The 26105-nt window shown below is 43.8% G+C and overlaps 1 protein-coding gene across 2 annotated transcripts in view; it reads right to left on the reverse strand.

The window, feature by feature from the left end:
* Window positions 1-1111: 1111 nt before the first annotated feature.
* UPP1 (uridine phosphorylase 1) overlaps window positions 1112-26105 on the reverse strand; it is a 42965-nt gene continuing 17971 nt past the window's right edge. The window contains exons 4-10 of one of the 2 annotated variants that reach the window (XM_073332732.2): window positions 15422-15539; window positions 13708-13866; window positions 12081-12195; window positions 10557-10766; window positions 8901-9047; window positions 6468-6639; window positions 1112-1526 (exon numbers count right to left, since the gene is read on the reverse strand). In XM_073332732.2, the coding sequence (XP_073188833.1) occupies window positions 6500-6639; window positions 8901-9047; window positions 10557-10766; window positions 12081-12195; window positions 13708-13866; window positions 15422-15539 (889 nt within the window). In that variant the 3' untranslated portion in view covers window positions 1112-1526; window positions 6468-6499. Of the gene's footprint in view, window positions 1527-6467; window positions 6640-8900; window positions 9048-10556; window positions 10767-12080; window positions 12196-13707; window positions 13867-15421; window positions 15540-26105 lie in introns of those variants that run through there. The other variant, XM_073332733.1, reaches the window with a different exon arrangement.

Raw genomic sequence — 26105 nt, forward strand, 5'->3', positions numbered from 1 at the left:
CCTTGTTCCCATTCCCCACTCATCCCACAAGCACCACACCAGTGTTTGATTATATAATATTTTGCCACTAATCTGTGTTCATTAAAACTTGAAATTGTGTCTCCCATCATTTTATTCTTCCCCAGAAAACTTTTTTCACTCATTTTTCCCTTTCTTATCTGTCTGTCCCTTTTCCTCTGTCTGTGTTTCTTGCAGATCACTTTCATTCACATTGCCCCTCCAAATCGCTTCTCTTCCATCTCACTCACTCTTGATTGACCTCACTTTTCTCTGAGCCCTCATCTCATTTTATATTTGTTCCTTTGCTTACTTTCTCTTGTTCAATCTAATCCCTGATCCTGATCCTCCATTGGCTTGACTCTTGAGTTGGCTTTTACACCTGTGCTAAGTGGGTGTGAAATGTTACCAGATCAGAATTCTTCACTCACTCATAGTGACTGGCTGACTACACAATGTGCAAAGTAGTGGAAAATAGGAAACACCCCCCAACCCTTTCTATCCTTTTAAGTTTCTTCCTGCTTGCACCCAGTCCCATGTTCTTTTATTTTTCCCCTAACTTCCCTACCCTTTGTCTTGTTCTTTGCCCTAGGGCCTCCCATGTGCTCCCAAGAAACCCATCCTCACAGCCATTCCCATCCCATTAATTTTTTGTCTCCCAAGACCCCACCAATCAGTTGATCATTTGACATCGCCCCCTCCTCATTCCTTTATTCAATTGATCCTCTAAACCAGACCTTCTACCAGCCAGTGTATCCCCTGCCTCCTCCAGCATACTGATTCTGTGCCTCCTTCCTGTAGGGAGTATCTGCCATTGTTGTGTGAGGGTGTGGCTCCAGAGACCAAGGCCATCCTCCAATTTGGAAGGAGGGCTGTGGGCTGCAGAGGGCCGAGCAAACTGCCATCAGCTCACATCAGGATCTTGCTGCTGTGGCATGTGAATTAACTTCACTGGTAAGTACAAGCTCCCCGGGGCCTTTAAGAACAGACCTCACCCTCAATACTGCTCCTCTGCAACTGCAGCAAATTGATACAGCATGTGGTAGAGAATGTGGAAGCCTAAGGGATGGATCTGTTAGAAGGGGAGTTTTAAAATAACAGTATGTTGAGTACATTGGCTCAATGAAGGGCTTTAATGTGTAAAACCTAGGGGGAAGATAACGAGGGAGACCTTGACGGCAGGGTTAGGTGCATGCTGCAGCATGACTTCTTCCTTCCACTGTCCCGTCAGCTTCATAAGCAGAGACTGGGTAGTTCTTATCCTTGGAAAATGTTTTTAGAACCAGGAGCAAACACAGCTGTTGTTGGATTTCACGTTAGATCATGGGAGAGAAATAGCGGGTAAGCCTTGTAAGTCATATGTATAAGGTTCTGTAGCACCCTCTTGTGTTCGCAATGCAGTATTGCAAGGAAAGTTCTATTGCAGCTTCCCATGGAAAAGTGAGGAATGGTGAGATGTTTGGTTTGCCTTACTCTGGCTTGTAATTTTTGGTTTGTTTACTGATGATGGCTCCTTGCTTGCTCTGGACCTGAGGAAGCAAGATGGAGAAATACTTTAATAGAGGAAAAAAATAAGCACATGAAAATAAGTGTGAGAAGGGACACACCTTGGAGGAAGTTTAATGGCTAAAATCTACAAGGGGTGGAGCCCAGGAACAATTAAGCAGCTCTCTAGTATTACAGTGAGAAAGTAAAGCCACTGCAGGAAAGACTGAGGTAGGGCCTTAGACCTGGTTAGAACATAGTACTTGTTAGATTTCAGTGTGACAATATCAGCTAGATGCTTTCTTGTCGTTGAAGGTAAGAAGAGATGACTACTTCATATCATTGTTAATATGAGAACTTTATAAGTTAAACTGATATTGTTATGGGATCTTAAATAAAAGTCCTTTATTTTTTATATCTAAAGTAGCCTCCAGATTCTTGCTGCCCATTCCTCTTTACTGTTTTCTTAAGCATAGAACTCATTTTCTGTGCTACAACTGCAGTGTGATAGTGTTCCCTGACGCATATAGTCTTCCTCCCTGGAAACAGATATTGTGCCGCTTCCTCACAATCAGAGAGTGTCTTTCTCCTTGTTGTTATCAGCTGACTTGATTTTACTGGGGGATTTCAATTTGAGTGACGTATGCTGGAGGTCTCATGCTGCCAGTACTAAAACATCCTTGGAATTTCTAAACGTCATAGATGACGATTTCCTAACTCAGAAAGCATTGCAGCCAACATGAGGAAATTGTGTATTAGACCTTGTCCTAACAGATAAGGAGGAACTGATCACATAACTAAAAGTTAATGGTAGTTTATCTATAAGTAATCAGGACTTGATCACATTTATAATGTTCAAGCAGAATAAAGTGTCGTCCTATAATAAAATATATATATATATTTGATGCTTTAATAGGGCTAATTTCAGAAAACTGAACATAATTATGAGCCAAATCATCTGGGAGGAAAAATTTTATCAAAAAATATGAATGATCATTGGGAGTAATTTAAGGACACCTTATTAGATGACCAAGAAGCCACAATTGAGGAAGAAGGCTGTGATGAGTTTTGTTTTGTTTTTTTAATCTCATTTAGAGAGGAAGTGAAGGCAGCTATAAAAAAATAAAAAGTAATATACAACAAATGGAAGAAAGAGGAAGTTGATGGGGATTGTAGAAAATTCATAAGCGAAGCTTAGGGACCCAAGGATAAATCTATGGCCAGTAGAATTAAAGACAATAAGAAGGAGTTGTTAAAATATACAAGGAACAAAAAGAATCCTGGCAGTGGTATTGATTCATATCTAGATGGAAACAGTAGAATTATCCATAATAATGCAGAAAAGGCAGAAGTGTTAAATAAATATTTCTATTCCATATTTGAGGAAAAACAGATGATATAGTCTCATCATATAGTGATAACACACACTCTCTTCCACTAGTATTTCTGGTGGATGTTGAACAGAAGGTAGACATTTTAAAATCAGTAGGTCCAGATAACTTGCATCCAAGAGTTTTAAAAGAAAGAGCTTGCTGGACCATTAATGTTGATTTTCAGTAAGTTTTGGAGCACTTCGGAAGTTCCAGAAGACTAGAAGAAAGCTAATGTTGTGCCAATTCTTAAAAAGGGTAAATGGGATGACCCAGGTAATTATAGGCCTGTCAGCCTGGACATCAGTCTCAGGCAAGATATGGAGTGGCTAATACAGGACTCAATTAATAAAGAACTAAAGGAAGGTAATGTAATTAATGCAAATCAACATGGCTTATGGAAAATACATCTTGTCAAGCTAATTTAATTTTTTTTATGAGATTACAAGTTTTGTTGATAATGGTAATAGCATTGACATTATATATTTAAACTTCTGTAAGGTGCTTAACTTGGGACCACACAACATCTTGATTAAAAAACTAGAACAACATAAAACTCATGGGGCACACATTAAATAGATTAAAAACTGCCTAACTGATAGGTCTCAAAATGTAACTGTAAACAGGGAATTGTCATGGAACAGTTCTGTTTCCAGTGGGGACCCACCAGGGGTAGGTTTTTGTCCCCTTGCTATTTAACATTTTTATCAATGACCTGGAAGAAAACATAAAATCATCATTGATAAAATTTGCAGATGACACAAAAATTGGGGGAGTAGTAAATAACAAAGAGGACAGGTAACCGATTCAGAATGATCTAGATTGCTTGGTAAACTGGGTGCTAGCAAACAAACAATATGTGTTTTAATATGACTACATGTAAATGTATACATCTAGGAACAAAAAATGTAGCCATACTTACAGGATGGTGGACTCTATCCTGGGAAGCAGTGACTCTGAAAAAGTCTTTTTTGAGATGGCGTGACCAGATCTGCACACAGTATCCAAGATGTGGGCATACCATGGATTTATATAGAGGCAATATGATATTTTCTGTTGTATTATCTATCCCTTTCCTAATGATTCCAACATTCTGTTAAGTTTTTTGAATGCCACTGCACACTGAGTGAATGTTTTCAGAGAACTATCCCCAATGACTTCAAGATCTCTTTCTTGAGTGGTAAATGCTAATTTAGACCACATCATTTTATATGTATAGCTGGGATTATGTTTTCCAGTGTGTGTTACTTTGTATTTATCAACACTGAATTTCATCTGCCATTTTGTTGCCCAGTCACCCAGTTTTGTGAGATCCTTTTGTAACTCTTCATAGTCAGTTTTAGACTTAACTATCTCGACTAGTTTTGTATCGTCTGCAAATGTTGCCACCTTACTTTTCACCCCCTTTCCCAGATCATTTATGAATATGAATAGGACTGGGCCCAGTACAGACCCCTGGGGGACACCACTATTTACCTCTCTCCATTCTTAAGTATTACTCCTGTCCCATTTGCACCATCCATTGCAGGACAGACAGTTTTTCTTATAGTTATCCAGAGTCCATAGTTGTAAAAAGAGCAATTTTAAAAAGAGCCATTATAAGACCTAGGGTGATGGTAATGGAGGAACTCAGAGATGCTCTTTGGAGACATCAGATGTGGATTTGTTTCAATAGCTGAAGGCATTCCAGAATTCTCCAAAAGAACTATGAATGATTGTAGAAGTGACTGCCATCCCCTGAGGATGTGGAGGTGAAGGTAAGTTAAGAAGAAAGGTGGTGACTGTTAAATAATCAGGAGACAGAAAACATGTCACCTGTCACCAATCTTGAGTATAGTGTATATCTCCTGTGAGTGCCTTCAATTCTCACTGAAGTCCTTTGATTCATCAAAGCACTTAGGCACATGATTAATTTAAGATATGGGACTTACAAGCAAGCTTAAGTGCTTTTCTGAATATGTGTGGATTTAAGCACATGTTTAAAGTCAAGTACAAATGGCCTTGTTGAATCATGGCTTGGGAGCTGAGGAATGGTTTGGAAATTCAGTCCCAGGCTTTGCCATTTCATGAATTTTTTACTGAGATGAAAATAATGCAGTTTACTCAAAGATTACTAAATATGAAACCGAGTAAGGATTTACAGTGGACCTTGTTTTTGCCAGATCAGTTGTGTGAAATAAGAGTATAAAAGGCAGTGATAACTATTTACATGGCATTTTGATACAATGAATTTAGCTCTTCTTCTTTTGAAGCTAGTTTTAATGTTTGGCTTTGCAAACACTTAACATGTTCTTCTCGCAAGAATGAATAAATAAAGCTTTTTTATATATATTACCATAGTCTAATCCTGCACATTAGGGCTAATTTCTAATACAGTAACTCCTCACTTAATGTGATCCTGGTTAACATTGTTTCGTTGTTATGTTGCTGATCAATTAGGGAACATGCTCGTTAAAAGTTGTGCAGTGCTCCCTTATAACGCTGTTTGGCAGCCGCCTGCTTTGTCCACTGCTTGCAGGAAGAGCAGCCCATTGCAGCTAGCTGGTGGGGGCTTGGAACCAGGGTGGACCAGCAGCCCTCCTCTCAGCTCCATGCTCCCCTAAATTCCCTGTGCAGCAGCCTCTCAGCAGGCTATCAACTGCCAGGCAGCTCAGCTGCTCCTCCCCCCACTGCCATGTGCTGCTCCAGCCCTCTGCCTTAGAGCTGCTCCCAGGAGCCTCCTGCTAACTGTGTGTGGTGGGGGGGAAGAGCGAGGTACTAATGTCAGGGTGTCCCCCTCCCCCAGGGTGTCCCCCTCCCCCAGGGTGTCCCTCCTGCCCCCTGTTTCTGTACCTCATCTCCACAGAGCAGGGGGGACATACTACAGGGCTCAGGACTGAGGGAGTTTGCTGGCTGCTGTCTCAACTTGCTGATCTACTTTAAAAGGCAGTGTATTTAGAGTGGGGTCAGCGTACTTAAAGGGGCAATGAGCGACTCTCTCACTCACACTCGCACGCACGCTGGTGTGTCTGTCTCTCAGTCTCTCTCTGCAATGCTGTGTCTCCTCCCTCCATTCATGTTCCTTGTAGAGTGTGAGGCTACATTAACAATAACGTGTTAACCCTTGAAGGCTCAGCCAAGTGCTAGTTCATCATTAGCAGTAAGGCATTCCCTGGGAAATATCCCACCCTCTTCCACCCTCTGACTCCACCACCTCAACCAAGCTTCACAATCATCATTGCTGTGTACAGTATTAAATTGTTTGTTTAAAATTTATACTGTGCATGTGTGTGTGGTGAAAAAAATTTCCCTGGAACCTAACCCCTCCAATTTCCATTAATTCTTATGGGGAAACTGGATTCGTTTAACATCGTTTCACTTAAAATAGCATTTTTCAGGATCATAACTACAATGTTAAGCGAGGAGTTACTGTATATAGAAAAGTGTAAAACCTTATGTCTTCTGATATACAAATAAGATAAATAAGATATTCAGCACGTTCTGCTACTGAAACATACAGCTACTAATGATTAGCTTTAGTGCATTTTGGTTGGTGTAAGCTATCATGAGGTAAAAAAGAATTTTTATAGGCATTTATAGTTATGAGCATTGTTTCAAGTCAGAAGAAATACTAGCCTTCTGCTAATAATCAGCAAAGGGTGGGTACATCACTCTTTCCCAAGGCACTTCTTAATAAAGTGTCCCACTAATTTCAGCGGTCTCTGCTGATACTCCACAAGTACATCATGCGAGCTGCTAATCTGATCCCCTTCAAGTCGATTCAGAAGTGTGACACACACCACAGCAGCTAGAGATAAAAGAAATAGTGTTTGTTAGAAATGACATTTAGGTAACTTTCACCATGAGAAAGCTTGAGAGCATCTTCTATTTGTACACCCTCATTTGAGGTATCAAAACGGATAAGAGGAGATAAAGCCAAGAAAACTAATAGTTTCAGTGATGGGTTTGAGCAGTTGACAATGGAAATCACACTTTATAATAATTAACTGGATTAAGTACCTATCTCACTTTAGATGTTGTTTAAAAATTACTAATAGTTTGAAGCAATCTATCAAGCCATTAGTAAAGTCAATGGAGCTGCTCCAACATATGGTCACATTCAGATAATTCATAATCATTGCATCATTAGAACCTTTTTCTGAATGGGATTTTTTTTTCAAGAAGTGTGTCAAGAAGTCAGATTGGTAAAATTGCATCAGAGAATAAGGGTATGTCTACACAGCAAAAGCTGTGCGTGGACTAACAGACCTGAGCTAGCTTGAATCCAACTACTGTGGGTAACAATAGTGATGAAGAGGGCAGGTGCAGTGTCAGCTTCCCGAGGAGGGAAAAATGGGAGAAAAAGAGGTGGTAAACTCCTCACAACAAGTCATGCTCTAGTATCTCAGACCAGTTAGAAAAGAAAGACTTTGTGCCTTAGAACATGGACACAGCAAATGGGAGAGTAACTTAAAATGACTATTCTAAAGTTGTATGTGATCAGCTTTCGTTAGGTCACCTACCTAAACTTTAACTACCTCATAACTAAAGTTCACAAGAGTGTATACTTTTGTAATTGGGAACCACATTATTCACCAGGCAACTGAAAACCCTTCTTAATTGTTTCAGAATTGCAAATGCAAATCTAGTTATTCTCTCTCTTGATATTTCATTTTGATATGCAAGTAAAGAAAGTGACTATAGTTTCATGTACATAGAGACTACCTGACTGATTAAAGTTACTGCAGTTTCCTATTTGACTTTAAGACAGTTACATTAGTCCCTTCCGCAGGTCAAAGTAAGCTGGTATGGTACGGTATGGCGTACCGGTAAGAGCCGGTACACAGCTGATCGTATCAGTGGCGGCCGGGAGCCCTGGGGCTCTGGCAGCAATTTAAAGGGCCCTTGAAATCACTGCCGGAGCCCTGGGGAAGCGCGAGTGGCGGCGGTGGCCAGGAGCCCTGGGCCCTCTAAATCAGGGGTCTCAAAGTCACGGCCCATGGGCCATCTGCGGCCCGAGAACTGCAGCACACGGAAACTTTTTAAAAGTTCTTTCATTTGGCGCTCATGGCTGCCAGCCGAAGAGCGGGGGTGGGAGGGGAGCGGGCAGAAGAGATTCACATGCCCCTTTCCCCAACATTGCTCCATCCTGCTGCTCCTGGGACCCTCCCAGGGCTTGCACTCAGCAAAGTGTCATTCATCTCCTGTAGCTCGGTTCCCTGCAAGCGGTTTTCTATCCCTGCTGTTGCCGGCGGAGCTGCAGAGAAGAGACCCAGGCAGCCACACTGCTGGCTCTCTCCTGCAGGTGCCAACCCCCCCCACACCCCCGCAGCTCCCATTGGCTGGGGGAGAGGAACAGAGATACCATCACTAGTTGCCAGGCAAAGTCAGCCATGGAGGCAGCATCACTAGTTGCCGGGCAAAGTCAGCCATGGAGGCAGCATGAGACCAAGGGAGTGAGCGAAAAGGGCAGGAAACGGGCTGGGAGGTGGCGTGAACACCATCTTCAGTGACATTATTGGCCCACTGGGAAGATTTAAGGACTGGCACTGGCCCTAAGGTAAATTGAGTTGGAGACCCCTGCTTTAAATCACTGCCGGGCCATTCTGAAGGGCTGGCTGGGGAAGTCTGGCCTCAGCCCCGTCTCTTCTGCCCAAGGCCCCACCCCTTCTGGTTGAGCCTCTCCCCCCCAGGACCCTGGCCGCCCTGCGTACTGGTAAGTCTGTTCAGTTACTTTCACCCCTGGTCCCTTCGGATACCTTGATACTTGAATGGTTACTTCTCAGTGCAAGGCAAGAGCTGGAACAGCAACTAATCAGGACTAAACTGAATCAGAGCTTTGTGTGAGGGGCTTTACATAGACCTGGCGCACACACACACTGCAAAGTTCTAGCAAATCATACTAAAATAAACTTAACAGCATCTATACATATTTATAATCATATATGCAAATAGTGCAGTATCATAACTTTCCACTGCAATGAATTTAATGCTCTGAAACTCTGTACACTGTACGTTTTATGCAACACAGCTGATTCAGTCTAAATAAAATGCTATATATCCAATTACCTCTGACACCACTAAGATTACAAATAGCAGCAAAAACTGAAGATTCCATCTCAATGTTTCGGACTCCAGCATCATAAGCTGCCTTCAAATACTGCAATTTCTCTTCTTCAGTATATAAGCAGATTGCACCATCCAGACGGGCTTGGCCTATAAAGCATATAAATATAGATATTTTTTTTGTGTGTGTGCTGATGAAAGTACAGGGGGAGTTTCAGTCTCTGAGGGCCACAAGATTTTTACAAATTTCTAATATACCCTTCCTAATTTTTATCACTGCACTAAACTCAGTTTTTACTTAAAAGGCACTCTATAAATGTAATTTATTATTTGAATTTAGGATCAAGGTAATTAGATATGAAAAGACCAACTAAATTATCAAATTCATAAACTGGAAAATGTAGGCTATAGTCCCTCAGATGAATTAAGTGTCAAATTTTAATGGTGACATTTCCTCTTGGCTAGTTTGATGTACTGATTATGTTTGAGTTTAACAGTCCCCTAAAAAAGCATCCAGCTCTGCTAATGCCTTTCTGATGCAGTGAGAGAAGGAATAATCTCAGCCCTTTTGATGCTTAGAAGACTTTTTAACATAAGGAGAAATCAAGAGGTTTTTTTTTTAAAAATTGGACATTATTGGTGCCTACTTTTAGGAAAGAGTTAGCTTATTCCAGCTCTTTGGGCTTCAGCCCCAAAGAAATAGATTTTATTTTTATTAAGCAGTGTTAGACTGCATACAGCCAAAATAAACTTTACAGTTCTTTAGTTGTCATATTTTTTGTTTTTGGAACTGAATTCCCAAAGCTGAGGTTCTCTGCCTGTTTGCAAGTTTTGTAGTAGATTTGGTAGCATCTGTAGGAAACCTGTTGGTGTGCTTTTAGGACCCACTGACTGGACCACGGACTCATTATCCTTCCTAACAGTGCCTGAAAAAAGCCACATATTGACATTGTTCTGCTTGAGATCTGCCTTAAGCACTGCTAGAACCATGGATTGTGTGTCCTCCAAGCAATGCTCTTCTTGCAGTATATCCAGCCACAACTAGAGGCAGAAGTGTCAGATATTTGGGGAGAAAGCTTGTTCTCACAAGATTTCCAGCTCGGTTTGTAGACCTGGGAGGTTTAGAGAAACATCTGAAATTGTGGGTGCTTATCTAAATCAATCCCAAATTTAAATCCGTGATGTTTGCCCATCCCAAATCTGGCACGATTGATGTAACATCCAATTATCCAATTAATGGTTAATTAAGGATGAAGCAGCAACTTTTTCCAGGGCTGCTTATAGAGAATTTCTTTTAGACACATGAACAATTAAAAGAAAAAAACAACCAATAACTCTTGTTATCAAATTCCATAGGGCACTAATGGCGATTATAGCAACTCCACTAAATAAATACCCTGATAATTCAGTAATCAAAAGATATACAATTTATGAGCTGTCAGTCACTGTCAACTCTTTTTTAGATCATCACTGGGAGCGGGGGAAACACCACAAAATTACACCCCAGTACAGCAAAGATTAACTGGACTACTTATCTCATTAAAGTTAAGCATATATTTAAGTGCTTTGCTGGATTGGGGCCTAAATCCCCTAACCCAGTTTGATTTGTATATGTTACTGCTTACTAATTTACTTCTATTGTTCTATTGCTAGCCTTACCTTCATAGAAATCCAAAGTGCACATAGTATTTCCAATGACTGTATTGAATTGATTTATCTCCTTACTGCACTGCATCAGTTCCTTGGCTAGTTGGTCATCTAGGTTGGTACTACGAATTATAGTCTTTCCTAGGATAACCTGTTCAAATTGAGGCTTGAAGGTAGCATCTACTGATTGACTGGTTATTACCACTGAGCCTGGCTCCAGACCTGTTGTAAAAAAATATATATAGTGAGTTGTTCAGCCACTCTGCTGGTATGTAAACAAGGCACATTATAGCCCAATCCTGCTCCTACTGAAATCAATGAGAGTTGCCACTAAATTCAATGGGAGAATATTAGGATCTATATGCATGTTTGTAGTTTATTCCAAATGCTTTAAAATAATTCTATAGAGAAGACACAATATACTACCAATTAAAAAGGACAATACAAAGAGCCGTAAAGTAATCTTAATGGTCTGACAAATCCCAACTGTTAAGGGAATGTTTCACATAGGGCATGAATGATCTTTTCTCCAGCTTGCTGCAGATCTCTTCACTCAAGCACATTTTCCTGTCATTTATTATAAAATCATATAAATCAAAGAATCCTTAATCTGATGGGTAATTAGGTCTAAGGAAAAATAAGAGTACTGTGTATGACTGAAAACCTGAACATTCTCTCTCTCTCTCTCTCTTTCTCATGATCCAGAATTCTGAACTATGGCATGAAAGATAGAAACTCATGTGTCCTATAGCAGAACTAAGATCCACTCACTGGGACTGTACCAGTATTTTAAAGATGATCTTAAAACTGTAAAAAGGGGTGTGTTTTTTTAAATATTGGACTTGCATTCTTTTTCATTTCTCTATGATGCCTTGAAGAAGCCTTGAAAGGAATTTCTTCTACTTTTCTTAATATTAGAACAAACAGGAATGTCAATTTCGGTGTTCCCTTATTTGGATGGAGGACTTCTCTGGGATGTATAATGTTAGCTTTGACACCTTAATTTAAGAGAGATTATTGCTGAATCTTGAATCTAGTCCCCCTTTATTCAAAATGTTTAATTATTTGAATCAAATAGATATTAACAAAAACAAGCAAAAATTTTACACAGTCTGATTAAAACTCTCTTTCAGTTGTTCAGCTTTCACTGTCTTGACTCTTGTGTCAGCATTTCACTAGTTCTCCAGTTATCAGAGAAACATTCAGGCTAGACAGGAACAGAATTGTTAATGTAAAAACCAAGCAAAGTATTTAAAAAAAATCTTCAGGACTTCTTTGTACATCATAAAGAGGGAACAAATCCAATTTATTTTCCTTTGAAAGTCACCTTTTAACCTCTGCTTTATCTGTAAAGTGTGGGTGTTAATATTCACCTAATAAATATTCACCAAACTGTCATGAGCATTAATTAATTTGTAAAGCCCTCTGAAAATGAAGTAAGTGTTAGATATTATCATTATTGTGACTTTGTTTTATAAACCTTTAACTACAGAGATGCTTTAATTTAAAGAAAAGAGAAATATCAAGGGGAAATACCTATTCCACCAGAGGTGCCAATGCGAATAATGGTTATGTTGGAACACTTGGAGTGATACAACAGCTTCATCAACTCATGTAACATGATTGCAATAGAGGGAATGCCCATACCATGCTGAAATGAAATCAGAAAGTTACACTGAACATTCATATAAATTATTAACAGAAGAGTTGGGAACTAGAGCAGATCTCTTTAATGAATTACTATGAAAAATACATGCAAAAGTATTCTTGTACAAACCTAACCTATCGGGCAGGGCAGAAGTTTATTGTGGTCAATGGAAAGACTCCTATTGACTTCAATGGACTTTGGATCAGGTCCATTGTTCCCTAATACCATGGGTTATGTTAATTTTAAAAATGTTATATTCTCTATATTCTAAACGTGAGTCCCATTCTAATCGTTTACAGTTACATGCCCTCATAAAGCTTCTACACGGCCCAAGAGCAATGTTCAGACTAGTTCTTAATGACCTGAAACATTGGTGATTCCAGCTGAGCTAAAATATTACAAATTGCGGAGGCTGTGGTATAGTCACAAAGTTCACAAGGCTGAGTCTGCTCCAGCTTACACCATGATGTGACAATTCACACCTTTGGGGAAAGAAAGCACAATAGGGCTACAGCTGTGGAGTTGATGCTATGGGCTAGGGGTAGGTTTTCAAAAGTGCTTTTGGGTATGTCCACGCTGCAATAAAAAACCCGTGGCACCCAGTCTCAGAACCCGGGTCAACTAATTTGAGCTCACGGGGCTTGGGCTGCAAGGCTAAAAATTGCAGTGTAGACGTTTGGTCTTGTTCTGGAGCCCAGGCTTGCAGTGGTCTCAGAGCCCATGCTCCAGTCTGAGTCCAAACATCTGCACGTCAATTTTTAGCCCGCAGCTCGAGCCCCAAGTCCAAGTCCCCTGACCCAAGCCAGCTGCAACTATGCCATGAGTCTTTTATTGCAGTGGAGACATAATCTATGTGACTTAGCAGCACAAGTCCCATAGACTTTCATTGGTACTTGTACTCCTAAGCTACCTAAGTACCTTTTGAAAATCTAACCCTGGATCCTCAGCCATAGCTAAGAAACAGACACCTTTGTTCCTTCCCCATCTGTACTGAGTGTAAGCAGTCTCTGTGTTGTCCCTAGCATAGGACCAATAGGGTAGAAAACATGCTACTCATGATTACAAAAGGTTGTTGTGGCAGCCAGGAATCACTGGGAATATGCCAGCCATGGCCCCTTTCTCCTTGGAAAGCCTTAATACCCTGGGATCCGGAAGGAGAGATGGCATAAAGCCATTGCATCTATGTGACTCAGTGGTTACTCTTACATGGGGGGAATTATGAAGGAGCTGGCTGAGCCAGCTTTCCAGCTACTTTGTACCACTGAAGTAGACCTGAAAATTTGGATGTATATCCTCTAAAGAAATATTTAAAAGAAATATGCATTCATGTCCCATTTAAACTGTGCTTAAATTGTTGATTCAGTTGCAACTACTGCCTTGTATATTGAAAAAACATTCTGTTCTTCTATTTCAGGAACACTCAAAACAAAAATCCAGGACTAGTCCTTGTCCTTTTCTTTAGAAGCACTGACAAATCTAATTCCTCCCCAGCTTCCCTTAATGCTTAATACTTACACTGACTGATAACACGGGTCCTACTTTGTACATCGCGTAACGGTCAGTTCCTTCACAGATGTTGGGATAGTCAGCACCAACGCTCCCAAGTCCGAGCTCTTCAGCTATGTAGGCGATAAAACCTTTCATCCGTGAAGGGCTTCCTCCAACACATACAAACTAGCATGGACAGAATTCAACAAACCACAACAATTGTGCAGCTGACTACATGATGCAGCATATTCAAGAACAGGGAAAGGTAAATATGATAATGCAAAAGGTTTAATCCGAATTATTCCCAACTACATTATTTTTATTATTACATTCCTTGTAGAGGTCTGTAAAGATAAATGTTTGAAAATAAGGCTTAAATGATCTCACAAGTTCTTTGTCATTGCCTGACAATGACATTTCATTGGTATAGTACAAAATGTAGAACTCGCACTACATACATTTAAAATGGCATTTTGTATTGGGGTGTGTTTTTAATAATAGCTACCAGAGGCAGACTGGATGTGAAGGAGAAATGATCTGAATATGCCGAGGGAGGGAGGGCTCCATAACTGTATTGGCATATAGAGAACTCGCTAGGAATGAACCCTGAGGCTGAGATAGCACTTCCCATTTGGAATATACTGGTATTGCCAAACCCAAGAGTTCAAACAGCAAGCCTAAATAAGACCATGAGATTTATTTCTGATACAGTATCCACATAGAACCCATTTCCAGGGAACACACGTTGTAACACAGTGGTGGGCAACCTGCAGCCCACAGGCCGCACACGGCCCGTCAGGGTAATCCACTGGCAGGCCGCAAGACAGTGTTTACATTGACTGTCCACAGGTATGGCCGCCTGCAGCTCCCAGTGGCCGCAGTTCGCTGTTCTCGGCCAATGGGAGCTGCAAGGAGTGGTGTGGGCTGCAGGGATGTGCTGGCCACCACTTTCCGCAGCTTCCATTGGCCGGGAACAGCAAACCGCGACCACTGGGAGATTCAGGTGGCCGTGCCTGCAGACGCTCAATGTAAATACTGTCTTGCGGCCTGCCAGCGGATTACCCTGATGGGCCGCAGGTTGCCCACCACTGCTGTAATGCTTTGACTAGTAGCATTGTGTCCTAAAAAAGAAAGGCAGTTAATGTATAAAATATACCTTAAAAATGGGGCTTGCAAATGAGGCACTTTCTGTCACCTCAGGAGTGTTATTTCAGGTATGGGGGTTTTGTTTGTAATGGATTGGGCAACTCATCTCACTTCATATAAACCTTGTACAAGAAGCTACCACAGTAGATGCAAAAGCAGGACAAAATGCTGGTGTACTCAGTAAATGCAATATGGGCCAAAGCCTCCGTACCCACTCAGTCCTTACCCATATAAAACGTCAACTAGGCCGCTAAGACCTTGAACCTGCTCCCACTGAAATGAGTGAAAGTTTGGTATTGACTTCAGTGGGAACAGAGTAAGGCCTCACAAGGGAGATTTGCCTGACTGAAGTCTGAGTAGGGACTTCAGCATTTGGCCCAATAACCACAAAAGGAGACTGATAGCTCTGGTAAGTCTACAAGTTGTATGATCATACCAGCATTCCAGCTGAGAAGGTCTTACCTTCTTTCCATGCATTTCTCAAACTGATTCATGCCACTGTCTTTAATGTCATCCTGGACACAATTAAATTTTAGCGGGAGTTGCACAGTCTGCTGACACGTTTAAACTTCCAGAATGAAAGCAAGGTTCTTACCTTTACATCTCCAAATAAGGCAGGAAAATCATGGGTGCTAGTCCCAAGAGCAAAATGGTACAGGATATCATCTTTCATTTTCTCAAGGTGAGGATTGGAGAGATGAATTAAGTTGTTTCTGTCATGGAAATGGAAAATATATATTAAACTAAAAAAACCTATGTTAAAATAACATTATTAAGGTTGTAAAAGTCTAGTGCTCAAAAGTTAGAAAAAGCCAGAATTAAGGTTGCCTGTGCATCTTTAACTCAACCTCTTGTGTGTATGCATTATGAGACAGTTTTTAATGACATGATCACATGCTGTTTTTTTCCAATAGACCCCTGCCTCATTCAGTGTACAGGATGGACTGTGCTCATTAAATGAGCAGCTATTCAATTTTTTGTTTTATCCTCATTGTTCAATGTGTGGCCCCAGGCCTTATTTACTGCACAATATTCAAACCTTGTTTAAAACACAGAATTATTAATTTCCCCATGGGTTTTTCTATGGTCCTCATCACTATAGAAACTGAATGCTTCATAAACATTCATTTATTTTCACAGCCTCTCTGTGAGATGAAAGGGTGGTATTATCCCCCATTTTACAGATGGGAACTGAGACACACTAGTTTTGGGTGCAAACTTTGGGACTCCTAGAATCTGAGGTTTTGTAGCATGTAGCATTATATAGCCCTTTATATGTTCAAAGCGCATCTCTCATTGACTTCAAGGTATCTGTAAGCACTCAGCACTTCTGCAAATCAGACCTCAGCCTCTCAAAATGGGCAGCCAGAAAATGAGGAACACACAATTAGAGACCATCTGTGAAAAATTTAGTTTAAGTGACTTGCCCGCCATAACACAGGAACTTTGTGGCATAGAAACCTTAACATGAGATCGTCCTGTGTCTTCCTGCAACTCCCTTTTTCATTCAACTTCCAACTTCTTCAGTCAATGAGGCAGGGGTCCTACAGACAACAGCCTCCTTAACTACACAACCCTGATTCATCCCCAGAGCAGGTCCAATCTGTGCACTGAATTAAATGAGGCAGGAGTCCTGTGGAAAAAACACTACATGATTATACAGTTAAAGACTGCATCATCATGCATGGGCTACTCCTGGGGGAATTCTGTGCCACTGTGCATGTGCAGAATTCATGTCTGGCACAGAATTTTTTTCTCTCGCAGAAAATACATTCTGCCCAAGAAGTGCTGCTGTTCCACCTTTCACCCACCAATGGCCGCTGTGGCACCAGAACAGCCAGCATCATGAACACAGCCGGCTGTTCTGGTGACACAGTGGCCTCTGGTGAGCAAAAGGCAGAACTGCAGCACTGGGACAGGATGTATTTTCTGTGGGGAAAAAAAATTCTGTGCATGCTCAGTGGTGTAGAATTCCCCCAGGAGTAGAAGTTCATCACAGCACCCTGCCTGCAGAGCCAGGTGAGGACAGACTGAATAGGGCACATGGGGTTGCTGGAGGGTCAAAGACTGGGGGTTCGGAATGGTTAATGGGGGGAATTGGGATGCAGGCTCAGGAGCTAGTGGGGTGACCATGTTAAGCCAGGGGCTGAATGGGAGTGGGGCTTCAAGGCCACATGGGGATGGGGACTGCAGGGACACATCGGGATGGGGGAGGAGGCTGCAGAAGCCCATAGGGATGGGGGGTGCGGAGACGGGGGCAGATGTGCCTGATTGAATGGAAGACACTTGGGGTAGTCAGGGTCTGCACTGGGGAGGCTTCTCAACTCCCAAACAATCCTGTCCCACAAAAAACCTGTTCCATACTTCTCCCACCAACACCCAACAACTTTCCAGGTTCACTCCAGGCTCTTTCCCTCTCCCTCAGCTCCTCCATTACCCCTGACTCCCCCAAGCTTCTGGTGTATGCAGGAAATGCAGTTCTGTATTGTAATTTAAATGAATTTCTCAACATTCTCTATTAATATGCCTAATAAGAAATTTATTTGTAAAAAAAAGTGTGTGTGTGTGTGTGTGTGTGTATACACACACACACACCAGAATCTTTTTTTTTTGTCTGTATTGTTACAGACATACTTGCTGACAGGTATTTTGAAATAAAATTACCAAAATTATTGAAACTGGAAAGAGTATATTATTTTGAGAAATAAAATATGCAGAATTTTAAAATACTGTGCTCAGAATTTTTAATTTTTAGTGCAGAATTCCCCAGGAGTAATATACACATGGGGGGCCAAATGAAGGGTTGTATAGACAATCTTAATATTGGCATTTTATAAACTTCTGAGTGCTTGACTTTACAACTTTACTAATGTTCTTTTAATGCAGGTTTTGAGTGTGTGTGTGTGTGTGCAATTTTCTGGTTTGTTTTGTTTTGTTCTTTTTTAAAGCAAACTGAAAAAAACAAATTTCATCATGTGGCATCATACTGATATGATATGATATGTGGTTCAGCAGCAGAGTGTAAGTCTTAGATTCCCCATGCAGACCCGAACCTCTTAAGAGTAATGATAGTAGTAGTAGTAGGTTGTCATCTTCTATGTGGACCAGCACGAGAGTGAGATGAGACACACATCTTTCCTGTGGGTTTCATAGATATTTGCTGACAGCAGAAAAATAGTGAGATTATGGAATCCAGAGTTCCATTCTACACTCTGGAGAGGAGTGTTCCCTTTAATGGTTACAAACAGTGATGAGCTGCCAAAATCTTAACAACGGGTTCCCTCCTCACCCCACGAGGGGGTTGTTGTCCACCCCGCCCCCCAGGACTCCTGCCCCATCCAACCAGCCACATTCCTTGACGCCCCCCCCCCAAAACCCCACCCCATCCACCCCTGTCACCTGACTGCCCCCAGAACTGGGCAGGAGGATCTCATGGGCCACCGTAGTGGGTACCCACCCCACCCCTAAGAGCCAGAGGGACCCGCCGGGGGGTGATGTGGGGAGTCCTGACAGTGCTAATCTGGGGCAGCTCCCAGGAAGCATCCGGCAGGTCCCTCTGGCTCCTAGGGGTGGGGTAGGCTGCTCCCCCAACTGATCACGTCAAAAGTGGCGCTGGGGCTGGGGAGCAGTTCCCCTGCGTGCCCCCCATCCTGGGTTACCTGCTGTGGTGCAGGCGGCCCTTGTTGCGCCCCCCTGCCCTAGCTCACCTCTGCCTCCCTGGGCCTGAGTGTGAAGCCGCCCGCCTGCTTCTCAGCCCGCCCTGGCTTCCTGCGCTAACAGCTGATTTGCGGAAAGCTCGGGGGGGGGGGGTGGGGGGAGGCGGAGAAGCAGAGCGGGACGGTGCTTTCAGGGGAGGAGGCGGAGCAGAGGTGAGCTGGGGCCAGGGGCGGGGAGCTGCTGGTGAGTGCTTTGCACCCACCAAATTTTCCCCAGGGGTGCTCCAGGGCTGGAACACCCTTGCGGAACAACCGGTTCTAAAAGGGCTTCTAAATTTAACAACCGGTTCTAGCGAACCGGTGCAAACTGGATCCAGCTCACCACTGGTTACAGACACTTCTCTCTGTCCCTCCACCCTAATCCAAGTCTGACCGCTCCAACCTGTTCCTCTCCCAGTCCTCTCCACCCCGGCCCTTTGTCCCAGTACCATTTTTCTTGGCCAGCCAATCCTAGTCTCCCCCTCGCAGCTTCCTGTCCAAATTCCAGTTCCACACCCAATTCCCAGTCCCAAGCTCCTCGTCCAGCCAGTTCCAGTTCCCCCGACCCTAATTTTTTGTCTCTAGTCTTTTTACCCAGCCAGTCCCAGTTCTGCTTTGCACTCCAGCTCCTCATCAGACCTATCTGGCATCTGTCCCCATTCCTCCACCGACTGGTTCCCAGTCCCAGTGTCCTTGTCCAGCCAGTTCCAGTCTCCTCCCTTCCCTTCAGACCTGCTTTATCATAGAATCATAGAATATCAGGGTTGGAAGGGACCCCAGAAGGTCATCTAGTCCAACCCCCTGCTTGAAGCAGGACCAATTCCCAGTTAAATCATCCCAGCCAGGGCTTTGTCAAGCCTGACCTTAAAAACCTCTAAGGAAGGAGATTCTACCACCTCCCTAGGTAACGCATTCCAGTGTTTCACCACCCTCTTAGTGAAAAAGTTTTTCCTAATATCCAATCTAAACCTCCCCCCCTGCAACTTGAGACCATTACTCCTCGTTCTGTCATCTGCTACCATTGAGAACAGTCTAGAGCCATCCTCTTTGGAACCCCCTTTCAGGTAGTTGAAAGCAGCTATCAAATCCCCCCTCATTCTTCTCTTCTGCAGGCTAAACAATCCCAGCTCCCTCAGCCTCTCCTCATAAGTCATGTGTTCTAGACCCCTAATCATTTTTGTTGCCCTTCGCTGGACTCTCTCCAATTTATCCACATCCTTCTTGTAGTGTGGGGCCCAAAACTGGACACAGTACTCCAGATGAGGCCTCACCAATGTCGAATAGAGGGGAACGATCACGTCCCTCGATCTGCTCGCTATGCCCCTACTTATACATCCCAAAATGCCATTGGCCTTCTTGGCAACAAGGGCACACTGCTGACTCATATCCAGCTTCTCGTCCACTGTCACCCCTAGGTCCTTTTCCACAGAACTGCTGCCTAGCCATTCGGTCCCTAGTCTGTAGCTGTGCATTGGGTTCTTCCGTCCTAAGTGCAGGACCCTGCACTTATCCTTATTGAACCTCATCAGATTTCTTTTGGCCCAATCCTCCAATTTGTCTAGGTCCTTCTGTATCCTATCTCTCCCCTCCAGCGTATCTACCACTCCTCCCAGTTTAGTATCATCCGCAAATTTGCTGAGAATGCAATCCACACCATCCTCCAGATCATTTATGAAGATATTGAACAAAACCGGCCCCAGGACCGACCCTTGGGGCACTCCACTTGATACCGGCTGCCAACTAGACATGGAGCCATTGATCACTACCAGTTGAGCCCGACAATCTAGCCAGCTTTCTACCCACCTTATAGTGCATTCATCCAGCCCATACTTCCTTAACTTGCTGACAAGAATACTGTGGGAGACAGTGTCAAAAGCTTTGCTAAAGTCAAGAAACAATACATCACCTGCTTTCCCTTCATCCACAGAACCAGTAATCTCATCATAAAAGGCAATTAGATTAGTCAGGCATGACCTTCCCTTGGTGAATCCATGCTGGCTGTTCCTGATCACTTTCCTCTCATGCAAGTGCTTCAGGATTGATTCTTTGAGGACCTGCTCCATGATTTTTCCAGGGACTGAGGTGAGGCTGACTGGCCTGTAGTTCCCAGGATCCTCCTTCTTCCCTTTTTTAAAGATTGGCACTACATTAGCCTTTTTCCAGTCATCCGGGACTTCCCTGGTTCGCCACGAGTTTTCAAAGATAATGGCCAATGGCTCTGCAATCACAGCCGCCAATTTCTTCAGCACTCTCGGATGCAACTCGTCCAGCCCCATGGACTTGTGCACGTCCAGCTTTTCTAAATAGTCCCTAACCACCTCTATCTCCACAGAGGGCTGGCCATCTCTTCCCCATTGTGTGATGCCCAGCGCAGCAGTCTGGGAGCTGACCTTGTTAGTGAAAACAGAGGCAAAAAAAGCATTGAGTACATTAGCTTTTTCCACATCCTCTGTCACTAGGTTGCCTCCCTCATTCAGTAAGGGGCCCACACTTTCCTTGGCTTTCTTCTTGTTGCCAACATACCTGAAGAAACCCTTCTTGTTACTCTTAACATCTCTTGCTAGCTGCAGCTCCAGGTGCGATTTGGCCCTCCTGATATCATTCCTACATGCCCGAGCAATATTTTTATACTCTTCCCTGGTCATATGTCCAACCTTCCACTTCTTGTAAGCTTCTTTTTTATGTTTAAGATCCGCTAGGATTTCACCATTAAGCCAAGCTGGTCGCCTGCCATATTTACTATTCTTTCGACTCATTGGGATGGCTTCCCCCATCCCGCGCTGTTTCTGTCACTAGTTCCCACTCCAGTCTCTGAGAACAACCAGTCCCCATCTCCCCTCCAAGCTAGCTCCCAGTCACCTTGCCCAATAAATTCAAGCCTCCCCATCACATCCTCTTCCCCAGCTCCCAGTCTCCTGACCCAACCAGTCTCAGTCTTCACTTTCTCTCTCCTTCCCAGTCCTCCTGCACTGAACTCTGTGACAGTTTCTCTCTTTCCTCTAATTTTAGTACCAGTCTCACCAAGCTTCTTGATCCAGTCTATTCCTTTCCTTCCCCTCCCAGTCCTCCCTGATTCTGCTCTCCAACCTCTCTGCATTCAAGTTATGTGGCTTCCTCCTTCACACTGCCTGGACACCTGATATGGGGGTTGCGAGTCATTGAAAGCACAAGAGACAGGCTCCCTGCTTTCAATTCAGGTGCCCAGCCATGTGGGGATGGTGCATGCCCAGTCCAGACACGTGTATGAGCTGTGAGGGGATGGAGCATGCTCAGTGAGCACAGAATCTTTGGAGAATTTAGCAGCAAAATTCTATGACATTCTACTGAGCATATGTGAACTATGAAGTTTCAAAGACTTACAACTTTGTCAAATTTGAGCATATTTTTAGGGGACCAAAGGTACATCCCTGACACCCAGACCTCCTCATGCAAAATTTCAAGCCCCTGCTCCAAAGCATGGAGGTGCTAAAGCTTCTCAAAGAAGAAGTTGGAAGAATGTTAACATTGCAAACCAGTGTATTTTCCCTACCAGCCTGCATGGAAAATTTCAGCCCTAATGGCTGAAGTTTGAAAGTTATAAGGAGCTGAAAATGGGATCTTATAATGGCTCGTGTTAGGCAATCTTAGTCCTGGTCTACACTATGAGTTTAGGTTGAATTTAGTAGTGTTAGATAGATTTAACCCTGCACCCGTCAAAGCCATTTTTGTCAACTTAATGGGCTCTTAAAATCGATTTCTGTACTCCTCCCCGATGAGGGGATTAGCGCTGAAATCGACATCGCCGGGTCAAATTTGGGGTAGTGTGCACGCAGTTCGACAGTATTGGCCTCCGGGAGCTATCCCACGGTGCTCCATTGTGACTGCTATGGACAGCACTCTCAACTCGGATGCACTGGCCAGTGCATCCAGGAAAAGCCACGCAAACTTTTGGATTTCATTTCCTGTTTGGCCACCATGGCAAGCTGATCAGCACAGGTGACCGTGCAGATCTCATCAGCAGAGGTGATCATGGAGTCCCAGAATCACAAAAGAGCTCCAGCATGGACTGAATGGGAGGTACTGGATCTGATCGCTGTATGGGGAGATGAATCCGTGCTATCAGAACTCTGTTCCAAAAGACGAAATGCCAAAATATTTGAAAAAATCTCCAAGGGCATGAAGGACAGAGGCTATAACAGGGACCCACAGCAGTGCTGCATGAAACTTAAGGAGCTCAGGCAAGCCTACCAAAAAACCCAAGAGGCAAACGCCTGCTCGGGGTCAGAGCCCCAGACATGCCGCTTCTATGATGAGATGCATGCAATTCTAGGGGGTGCCCCTACAACTACCCCACACCTGTACGTGGACTCCTGCAAGGGAGTCTCACGCAACAGGGATGAGGATTCTGGGGACAAGGACAATGAGGAGAAGGGGGAGGTTAAAGATAGCGCACACCAGGCAAGCAGAGAAATGGTTCTCCCCAACAGCCAGGAACTGTTTATCACCCTGGAGCTAATACCCTCCCAGCCCGGGCTCCCGGACCTTGAAGGTGAAGAAGGCGAGTAAGTGTACCTTTGTAAATATAATACACGGTTTAAAAGCAAGCGTGTTTAAATGATTAATTTGCCCTGAAGACTTGGGATGCATTCGTGCCCAGTACAGCTAGTGGAAAAGTCTGTTAACATGTCTGGGGATGGAGCAGAAATCCTCCAGGGACATCTCAATGAACCTCTCCTGGAGGTACTCCCAAAGACCTTTGTCATAAATATAAAGGGAAGGGTAACCCCTTTGAAATCCCTCCTGGCCAGGGGAAAGCTCCTCTCACCTGTAAAGGGTTAAGAAGCTAAAGGTAACCTCGCTGGCACCTGACCAAAATGACCAATGAGGAGACAAGATACTTTCAAAAGCTGGGAGGAGGGAGAGAAACAAAGGGTCTGTGTCTGTCTGTAGTCGTCTTGGCCAGGGACAGAACAGGAATGGAGTCTTAGAACTTTTAGTAAGTAATCTAGCTAGGTATGTGTTAGATTATGATTTCTTTAAATGGCTGAGAAAAGAATTGTGCTGAATAGAATAACTATTTCTGTCTGTGTATCTTTTTTGTAACTTAAGGTTTTGCCTAGAGGGGTTCTCTATGTTTTTGAATCTAATTACCCTGTAAGATATCTACCATCCTGATTTTACAGGGGGGATTTCTTTATTTCTATTTACTTCTATTTTTTATTAAAAGTCTTCTTGTAAAACACTGAATGCTTTTTCATTGTTCTCAGATCCAAGGGTTTGGGTCTGTGGTCACCTATGCAAATTGGTGAGGCTTTTTATCCAACATTTCCCAGGAAAGGGGGGGTGCAAGTGTTGGGAGGATTGTTCATTGTTCTTAAGATCCAAGGGTCTGGGTCTGTAGTCACCTAGGCAAATTGGTGAGGCTTTTTACCAAACCTTGTCCAGGAAGTGGGGTGCAAGGTTTTGGGAAGTATTTTGGGGGGAAGGACGCGTCCAAACAGCTCTTCCCCAGTAACCAGTATTAGTTTGGTGGTGGTAGCGGCCAGTCCAAGGATAACGGGGGTAATATTTTGTACCTTGGGGAAGTTTTGACCTAAGCTGGTAAAGATAAGCTTAGGAGGTTTTTCATGCAGGTCCCCACATCTGTACCCTAGAGTTCAGAGTGGGGGAGGAACCGTGACAACCTTGCAAAAGGTTTCTGGGGAGGGCAGCCTTATTGCGTCCTCCATGGTAGGACACTTTACCACAGCAGGCCGGTAGCATGTAGTCTGGAATCATTGCATAAGAAAGCATGGTAGCGTGTGGTCCAGGTGTTTGCTGGCATTCAAGCAACACCCGTTCTTTATCTCTCTGTGTTATCCTCAGGAGACTGATATCATTCATGGTCACCTGGTTGAAATAGGGGAATTTTATTAAGGGGACATTCAGAGGTGGCTGTTCCTGCTGAGCTGTTTGCCTGTGGCTCAAAAGAAATCATCCCTGCTGTTAGCCACGTGGTGGCGGGAGGGGTGAAGCACTCATCCCAGAGAATCGGGTGTGTGGAGGCTTTAGCTGGGTTTGTGCTGCACATTAACCCGAAAACATCAGCCCCTCCTTTTAAATGGCCAGTGTGTCTTTTTCAATTTTACTCTCCCTTTTTTGCTCCCGCAGCTGCAAATGTTTCAACGCTGCCACTAGCATCTCCATCCCAGAGGCTAGCGCAGATAAGATGATGAAAAAAACGCACTCACAATCAAATGTTCTCTGAGCTCACGCAGTCCTCCCACACTGAAAGAACCCAGCAGAATGCATGGAGGCAGACAATGTCAGAGTCCAGGAAAGCACAAAATGAACGCGAGGACAGGAGGGGTGCGCGAAGGATAGATGGCTGGAGCAACAGGAGAGGTGTTGGCACCGTGATGAGAGGAGGCAGGATGCAAGGCTGATGCTACTGGAGGATCAAACTGATATGCTCCGGCGTATGGTTGCGGTGCAGGAAAGGCACAGACCGCCACTGCAGCCCCTATGTAATCAACCACCCTCCTCCCTAGATTCCACAGCCTCCTCACCCAGACGCCCAAGAAAGCGAGGGGGGCGCTCCAGGCACCCAACCACTCCACCCCAGAGGACTGCCCAAGCAAAAGAAGATTGGCATTCAAGAAGTTTTGAAGTGCAGTGTGGCTTTGTCCTTCCCTCCTCCCCCACCCCACCCGGTGCTTCCCTCCTCCCCTACCCCTCCCAGGCTACCTTGGCAGTTATTCCCCTAATTGTGTGATGAATTAATAAAGAATGCATGAATTTGAAACAACAATGACTTTATTGCCTCTGCAAGCAATGATCGAAGGGGGGAGGGGATGGCGGTTGGCTTACAGGGAAGTAGAGTGAACCAAGGGGGAGGGTTTTCATCAAGGAGAAACAAACAGAAGTGTCACACAGTAGCCTGGCCAGTCATGAAACTGGTTTTCAAAGCTACTCTGATGCGCACCGCGCCCTGCTGTGCTTTTATAATCGCCCTGGTGTCTGGCTGCGCGTAATCAGCGGCCAGGGGATTTGCCTCAACTTCCCACCCCGCCATAAACGTCTCCCCCTTACTCTCACAGATATTGTGTAGCACACAGCAAGCAGTAATAACAATGGGAATATTGGTTTCTCTGAGGTCTAATCGACTCAGTAAACTTTGCCAGCGAGCTTTTAAACGTCCAAATGCACATTCTACCACCATTCTGCACTTGCTCAGGGTGTAGCTGAACAGTTCCTGACTACTGTCCACGGTGCCTGTATATGGTTTCATGGGCCAGGTCATTAAGGGGTAGGCTGGGTCCCCAAGGATAACTATAGGCATTTCAACATCCCTAACCGTTATTTTCTGGTCTGGAAAGTAAGTCCCTTGCTGCAGCTGTTCAGATAGACCAGAGTTCCTGAAGATGGGAGCTGTCATAAATATAAAGGGAAGGGTAAACCCCTTTGAAATCCCTCCTGGCCAGGGGAAAGCTCCTCTCACCTGTAAAGGGTTAAGAAGCTAAAGGTAACCTCGCTGGCACCTGACCAAAATGACCAATGAGGAGACAAGATACTTTCAAAAGCTGGGAGGAGGGAGAGAAACAAAGGGTTTGTGGTCTGTCTGTA

This window comes from Lepidochelys kempii, chromosome 2 (assembly GCF_965140285.1).
Source record: "Lepidochelys kempii isolate rLepKem1 chromosome 2, rLepKem1.hap1, whole genome shotgun sequence".
NCBI classification, from domain to species: Eukaryota; Metazoa; Chordata; order Testudines; family Cheloniidae; genus Lepidochelys; species Lepidochelys kempii.